General features: G+C 48.4%; 1 protein-coding gene and 1 non-coding gene across 6 annotated transcripts in view; both read right to left on the reverse strand.

The window, feature by feature from the left end:
- The window catches only part of TPM3 (tropomyosin 3), a 28,163-nt gene extending 24,458 nt beyond the window's left edge, over positions 1 to 3,705 (reverse strand). For all 5 annotated transcript variants that reach the window (XM_013977044.2, XM_013977034.2, XM_005677462.3 and 2 more), the window contains exons 1-2: positions 3,490 to 3,705; positions 2,753 to 2,878 (exon numbers count right to left, since the gene is read on the reverse strand). In XM_013977044.2, coding sequence (XP_013832498.1) covers positions 2,753 to 2,878; positions 3,490 to 3,603 — 240 coding nt within the window. In that variant the 5' untranslated portion in view covers positions 3,604 to 3,705. The remainder of the gene's footprint in view (positions 1 to 2,752; positions 2,879 to 3,489) is intronic.
- On the reverse strand, positions 5,423 to 5,505 carry MIR190B (microRNA 190b). The gene has a single exon (NR_129624.1). It is a non-coding gene; the product is annotated as a microRNA 190b (primary transcript).

Consider the following 8,142-nt stretch of genomic DNA (forward strand, 5'->3'; position numbering starts at 1 on the left):
GCTGCTGACTCTGACTCTTGCTCTCTACTTGAAACCTGTTGCCTCCTCTTTATTTAGTGCTTTCCCCAATTCCCATAGACACCTTCCTTTCCTTCTTTGACCCTTTGAGGCATCAGCCAACAAACTTCTGTAAAGGGCCAGATAGTAAATATTTCTGATTTTGTGGGCCGTAGTGTGTGGCTGCTACTCTCTTGTAGGGGGAAAGTCAGTAGCTTGCTGCTGCTACTAAACGGCTTCAGTCTTGTCCGATTCTGTGCGACCCCATAGACGGCAGCCCACCAGGCTCCCCCGTCCCTGGGATTCCCCTGGCAAGAACACTGGAGTGGGTTGCCATTTCCTTCTCCAATGCATGAAAGTGAAAAGTGAAGGTGAAGTCGCTCAGTCGTGTCCAACTCTTCGAGACCCCATGGACTGCAGCCTACCAGGCTCCTCCGTCCATGGGATTTTCCAGGCGAGAGTACTGGAGTGGGGTGCAGTAGGGCAATATGTAAATGAATGGGCATGGAAATGTTCCAACAGAACTTTGTAGGAAACCAGGCCGAAGCATCATTTACCCCACAGGTGATAGTTTGCTGACCCCAGCTTTGAGAAAAGAAACCTTTCTTCCAGTTGCCATCTTCAGTTCAGTTTAGTCGCTCAGTCGTGTCTGACTCTTTGTGACCCCATAGACCGCAGCACGACAGGTTTCCCAGTCCATCACCAACTCCCGGAGCTTACTCAGACTCATGTCCATTCAGTTGGTGATGCCATCCAACCATCTCATCCTCTGTTGTCCCCTTCTCCTCCTGCCTTCAATCTTTCCCAGCATCAGGGTATTTTCAAATGAGTCAGTTCTTCGCATCAGGTGACCAAAGTATTGGAGCTTCAACTTCAGCATCAGTCCTTCAATATTCAGGACTGATTTCCTTTAGGATAGACTGGTTGGATCACCTTGCAGTCCAAGGGACTTTGAAGAGTCTTCTCCAACACCACAGTTCAAAAGATGGGTTTCCATCTTAACCCCAAGTTTGTTTGCATTTCTTGTTCTCTGACATATCTCTGAGGGGACTTAATGACTTTTGGGGAAAGCTTGTTAGAGGGAGAGAAGTTGAATGAAGTTTTTTTACTCATACTTTACATATTTAAATGGTTTTGGTAGTCTATGAGAAGTTTCTTTCAAATGAATATACTGAGTAGACCCTGTCTAGGTGGGGACTGACGTGTGCTTACGTGTGTATGTGTAAGTACAAATAGAATTCATCTCCAACAAATTCCTTTATCTTTCCAATGGTATCAGTATATTGTCTAGAGCCTCTATGTCATTCTTTCTCTCCCCAAATCTTGGGTTAATCTTGTTTGTTGTTTTCATTGTTCCTGGAAATACCTCCTCAAAACCATATGCTAGCTATACCAGCCTAAGGACTTTCCCGGAGAGTTGTTACAATTTTGTTACATCTCACAAAATTGTTATCAACCTGACATTGTGTCCATTTGTGAAAACCTACTCCTATGCCTATTTATTTGAACCAGAGAGACATAGTCATCTATCCTTGTAACCTAAGTTAGGCAAGTCCAGCAGGCCATCAAGCTCTAGCCCAGAGTCCTGGAGTAACCTGTGATGTTCACAGTTTTCCAAGAAGGGAGAATGAGTAGTTTGCAGTGGCGTAAACTTTTGGAAACTATGAACATGTATCATGTATATAATACGCTCTCTGTCTGTGACCTCTGGTGTGATATATTCAACAACCCTCACCACTTCCCCAGGTCACTGAAAGTGGCAGAAAGCCAGCAGGGAGATCAAAAACCTAAGAGTAAAGAAGTGAATGAGAGGATCCGAAAACATTTCTGAACCTCCTACTCTGTTTCTAGCTGTTTTCCGAAACCAAATGTGATTTTAAAAATACTTTCTTACTAACTCAATGCTGCAAATTGACTGTATTTCCATCAATACCAGAACATTCTTTTGTTGCTGTTAAGATTCCTGTGTTACTTTTCTTCCACAAATCTTTTCTTGTAGCCTCTCATTTATCTTTGTGGTTAACTTCAAGGTTGACGATAAAGGGAAATGGGTGACTATGAGATAATGTGAAGTGGAAAAGAGAGTTTATTTCATTTTCAAGTGGAAAAACTCAGCCCTAGAGAAGCTGAATAATTTAATCAAGGTCACAGAGTGAGGTCTGGTGGTAACAACTTTACTCCCTGGTCCTTCTTATTTCTGATATATCATTCTAAGATTCTCTCGGCTGCCCTATAAGCAATGCTTTCTATGGCATCTCTGTGGCATAAGGTCAGATGCCTACATTGGCCAAGATAAATAAACCCATATAGGGCCAGGGTCAGTGTGACCTCCTTTGTCCCATTGTGAAATCTGAGCTAGCTCTGCTGGGCAGTTGAGAGATGAGAGGTTCCCTATTAATACACATATCTACGTGCCAGTCCTTGGACACAAAAGCTAAGAATGTGGCATGGGGGAGGAGGTGGGGTAAGTGATAGCACTGTGGACTTGGAGTTCCCTCCATTTGTCCAGGTCCTGGGAAAGATAATTAAATCCTGGATTGAGGGTAAGAAAAATGAGACTTCTGCATGTTTTAAAGAATGAAAGTATATGCCAATAAGGGTATACCAGCATATGGGGAAAATGTATGTGGGTATCTACGCCTATGTTCTGAGAATCCACAAGTGTATATATGTCCAAGTATGTTTAGAATTCAGTTGTTAACACGAAGATCTATTTGCACAGGTTGAACCCACCCCCCAGTTTCCCTGTACTCACATCGGCTGCTTTCTTCTCCGCCAGCTCCAGCTTCTCCTGAGCATCCTTCAGAGCTTCCGAATACTTGTCCAGCTCATCCTCTGTCCCTTTCAGCTTCTTCTGCATGGCTGCCAGCTCATCTTCCAGCTGTGGAAGCCCCAAGAGTCACACACAAGACACGCAGACACAACAGTGCAGGCACAGACCCTAGGCCCTTGAGTCTGACAGACCCCTGAGCTCACCCTCTATACTCCATCCTCAGAGAGACAGCACACGTTCTTCCTCATCAGTTTCAGCCAACTGCCCCAGGAATGATGCTATGGCCTTGGCCTGTGACCTTGTAATCTCTGACCCTAAAATGACCAGGCCATGCTGAGTTTTCATTAAGACACTGGGATGGTAAATATCTTCAGATGTCAATGTCTGTGACCCCATTTAAGGGAAAAGAGATGCTGCATGCCAAGCTCCCACCTTTTCCTCTAGAAGTCAGGAGTTATTCCAAAACATGATCCACTCCCACTTAAATCCAGCAGACAGACTATGGCTCAGAAGGGGCCACTGACTTTCACAAGGTCACACAGTCAGTCTAAGGCAAATACCCTAGATGCCCTCTTCATGTGCTGTGAGGCTGGGGAAGAAGAGGAGTCCCTCCTGCCCAAAGGATGAGCTGGCACCAGTGGTCACTGCCTTTCCCACCAAAACTCTTCCATTTCAGTTTGGTTCACCAGCCGGTAAGAGAGACCAAGGCTAAGGCCTACCTGCTTACTTCTTTCTTCTGCCTGCTTCTGCTCAGCTTCCGCTTGCTCTGCCCGATCCAGAGCATTCTCCTTGTCCAGCTTCAGCATCTGCATCTTTTTCTTGATGGCCTCCATCCTGAACAGTGGCCGCTGGGGAGCTCACCTGTGAATACTGGAGGACTGGAGACTAGGGAAAGAAAGCAGGGGCTGCTGGCTGAGTGACTAGCTCCCCAGACCTGGGACTTTATTTCTGCCCATGGCTCCACCTCTTGTTCCTAATATGGTCTTCCCAGCTCCCTCTGCCCCATCATTGTTCTCAGGGGAACACAGGGTGAGACACTTTGATGGACTGACATCACCAGCAAAGAAAAATTAGGGAACAGCTGAGGCTGATTTTAGACAATGGAAAGTGGGGGAGGGAAAGGTTCTCCCTGACCCTGAAACTTTCCACTCACACTGGGCAGCTCCATGCATATTTTAAAAGAGCAAGGAAGGGGGAGGGGTAGGATACTGAAACAGAGAAGGGTACTTTGGCAATTCTAGAATGGTAGTTTTCACCCAAAGCATGACTAGTTTTCCTAGTTTGCCCTTCAGCTTTCCCCTGACTCTCATCCAGACTGTGTTGGATGCTAATCAAATTCCATTGGTTGAGTTTTGCATTTTGATTCCTGGTATTTAGGGATCTTGAGCAACAGTGAAGAGGGGAGATCACCCATGATCCTTGACAATTCCCCAGATCCCCAGATCAAGTTACTGTGCTATTTTGAGAGTCTCTAATGGGCAGGGAGACATTATTCCTCCCTGCTTAAGAACCAGGGGGATGGAGTAAGAGCGTAGGGTTGGGGTTTGGATGGCCATCCCAGAGTTTCAGGCCAGTGGGCAGGGAAAGAAAAGTGGGAGACACAGTAAACCAGATGGGATCACGTCCTCTGTTTCCCCATAGAGATCTTTAAATAGAACTTTCATACCCACATAGACCAAGGTCTTGCTGCTCTCTACTCTTCCCACCCTCTCCTCCCTTCTTCACAGCTGCCCCCAGTCATCATCATCATCACCATTACCAGCTCTGTTCTCCCTGGCTTAGCTCCAGGCTCTGTTCATTCCACTTGGAGCCCTGCTACTGACAGGTGGTAGCTGATCCCTGACACGGGCACCATACAATCTGAGAATATGCCAGAGAGAGGTGGGCACTGTTCAAGGTGACCCAGACTACCAGGGAAAAATATAAATGGTGCTCATTAGTCATTATGTCAAGGATAGATGGGTGGTGTTAATACTAGGCTCCAACAGTGGGGTGACTGAAACACCTACCTCTAATCACTAGAGGTAAATACACAGATAGAACCATCAGCTGAACCATCTTGAAAGAAAACAGAAAAACCAAAGACCCCTACTATTGGCCTTAGGGAACAGGAGTCCCAGGGACAGGAAACATTGGATAATAAAGTGGGGAGATTGAATAAGGAGGAGAAGAACACAAGGACAGGAAAAGATCAGAGCCATTTCCCTTCTAGCACAAGGAAAAGAAGCTTCACAGGTGGCAGTAGTAGTAAAGAACCCACTTTCCAATGCAGGGGAAGTAAGAGATGCGTGTTCGATCCCTGGGTCGGGAAGATCCCCTGGAGGAGGGCATGGCGACCCTCTCCAGTATTCTTGCCTGGAGAATCCCATGACAGAGGAGCCTGGTGGGCTATAGTCTGGGAGGTTGCAAAGAGTGGGACATGACTGAAATGACTTAGCATGCACACACAAGGGAAAGAGAGAGGAAGATTTAATACCCAGACTCCAGTTCTCCCCTGCTCCCACACTAGCCCTCCAGGTTAAGATGGAAACCCACATGGGTTGCAGCCGCTAGTCTTCCAAAGGGGTCCTGGAGAAAATAGGTTCAGTGAAAAAAAAAAAGCAGGAACCCCAGAGCCCCAGAAGTTGAGGTAAGAAAGAGTATGATGCCAAATTGCCTACTGCTGTAAGAATATGTTTGACATTTAGTTGGTTCCTAATTAAACAACCCAATATCAAACATATCACACAGAAGCAGGCAGAAGAGCTTTCATGGCCCTCTGCCTTCCTCCCCACTGCAAAGAAAGGGCAGAGCAGACACGTCAGCCACCAACCCCTGAGAGCCATCTGTCTGGGGAAAGGGCACCAACCCCTACTCTCCACCTCCTAAGACAGCCGGCTCTTACTCATCGGCTCTTCGTGCCATCCCTGTCTTGGCTCCTTTGCTACAAGTGCCTGGCCTTTGCTTGATCACGTTAGCCTAAACCAGGAAGAATATCTGGCAGCCCTCTGCATCCGGGCACCTATCCTTTCCAAAAGCTCCAGCAGTTTCTTCCCCTGGTGTCACGGCCTCAGCGCTCAGAGGATCAACGGTGTCAGCAGCTCCTTGTCAACCTTGCCACCTGCTCCCCTCAGTTCCCCTCCAGCTGCCCCCAAGGCTTTCCGGGAGAGGGGGTGGGGGCTTGCACGTCCTGCTTTACCTTTCCAACGCCCCCACAAGGCTGCTGAGGGCCTTTCAGCGGACCCTTTCCTGGAACCTGCCCGCTCTTGAGAACTAGAGATGAGTAGCCATGAGAAACTTCCAGAAGGCTTGGTTGCTTTTCCCCACCATATTGTCCCTTCTCACCTTCTCCCCATGCCCTCCAGGCATCCTCCTCCTCAAAGTCACCCTTGGCTGTCCGGAAGAGAAGCGTGACCTGTCTTACTAGCAGGCTCCAGCCCAGGCTCCAGAGAAGACTTAAGGACAGCCTCTCCTGCCTGGCAGACTTGAAACCAGGATTTTAGAAGGACAAGGTGAGGGAGGAAAAGGCCTCTGCCAGGAAACAGCCTACAGTCCTTTGGGACTCTCCTCTTCCGGGGCTTCTTACAACACGAGCTCCTGAGTTGGCTTCTTTAAGGGTCTTTCCTCACAGGGGCCTGCTTTTCTGGGAGGTTTCTTTGCTGAAGAGAATCAGGTCTGTTGAATGTCCTGTGGCAGGCAGATGCTTCTCTCTACTGTGGCAGAAAGGAGCGCGAGTTATAGCTGCCCTGGTGGGGTGGGGTCTTGGATGGAAGCGTGGGGTGGGAGGAGGAGGCTCTGCTTCAGCCCCCAGGCCTGTTCCATGTGTCCTTGTTCCCATTAGTCCGGACACCCCCACCCCGCTCAACGTGCACACACAAACAATCTGCCAGCTTGACAGTGCCCTTGATCTAGATCGATAACTTGTCCCAAGCTCCAGTCAATTCGTATTGTGTGGCTCTTGCCTTCCAGGGAAGACTAACAAATGGGCCTACAAGCCTCAAGGTAGACACCTGTGGTGTTGTCTTATGGCTTTCAGTCTGTGTGTAATTTTTTACTTTCTTGACCTTCCTTTTTTACCCTTAATACCCACACCTGCCCCAAATTCTAGTTCCCTTTTCTGGAAACCTTGACTGCCCTGGAGAACCACAGGCTGGAGGGCAAGAGGCTGGGAAAGGGATTTTAGCAGGAATTGAAAGGACTTTAGTGGATGGCACCCCATTCCAGTACTCTCGCCTGGAAAATCCCATGGACGGAGGAGCCTGGTAAGCTGCAGTCCATTGGGTCACTAGGAGTTGGACACGAGTGAGTGACTTCACTTTCACTTTTCACTTTCATGCATTGCAGAAGGAAATGGCAACCCACTCCAGTGTTCTTGCCTGGAGAACCCCAGGGACGGGGGAGCCTGGTGGGCTGCTGTCTATGGGGTCGCACAGAGTCAGAGATGACTGAAGAGACTTAGCAGAAGCAGCAGTGTTTGGCAAACTCGGGAAACAGAGGCAGAGACAGGAAATATTGATGTAGGAGAGGAGCAGCTCTCCCAGGAAGAGATTGACAGGGTGGCATGTCCAGGCGGAAACCTCAGATGGCCTCTGATGAACGCTTTCCAGCTCTCCTGGAAGTACCTTCTGTGTAGCCATTTCAAACCAGACTGAGTCCTTTTGAGCCTGAGGAGCTGGGTAAGGCACTGGCCACAGAGGGAAAAGGGGCTGGGGAGGCATGAAGGGGTGAATTACTCAGCTGATGTGATGAGAGCAGACAGGGCAGGCAGAGAGGATCAGAGGCGATGGGCTCCGTAGGGGGCCAGACTGCCAATACTGGAGCTAGCCTGGCACTGACAAGCCCTGGGGAGAGAGGCCAAGGTCAGGGATCATGGCAGAGGGGTGGGGCGTTCTGTGGGCCCAAACGAACAGAAAAGAAATAAAAGGGGTTGATGAGAGAATGTGGCGGGAGGTAAGGGGCAACCAGGTAATGGAGTTGAAATAAAAATAGAAAAACTATCAAAGGACAGGGAAACACCATTATGGGCTATCATCTCTGCTAAGTGCTTTATTTAATCCCTACTGTCATCTAGTGAGGTAGGCATTATCTCCATTTTACATATAAAGCCCTGTAACCCAGAAAGTTAAAACTGCTTGCTCAAGGACACACAGCCAGCAAATGACAGCCACAATTCAAACCCAAATCCGTCATATGGAAGCCTGCTCTCCTAACACCAGGCTATGCTGCCTTGTATGAGGCAGCGGGTGGCTGGCAGACAGATACAAAGAGGAGAGAAGGGAGGTGAGACAGACCTATAGGGAACAGAGTGGAGGAACAGGCAGAAGGAATGGGAGACTCAGTCTCAGCTTAATGGGTCAAACCCAGGACACAGGTGTGTGGTTTTGTCTCCTATA

The sequence above is a fragment of the Capra hircus genome, chromosome 3, assembly GCF_001704415.2.
Source record: "Capra hircus breed San Clemente chromosome 3, ASM170441v1, whole genome shotgun sequence".
NCBI classification, from domain to species: domain Eukaryota; kingdom Metazoa; phylum Chordata; class Mammalia; order Artiodactyla; family Bovidae; genus Capra; species Capra hircus.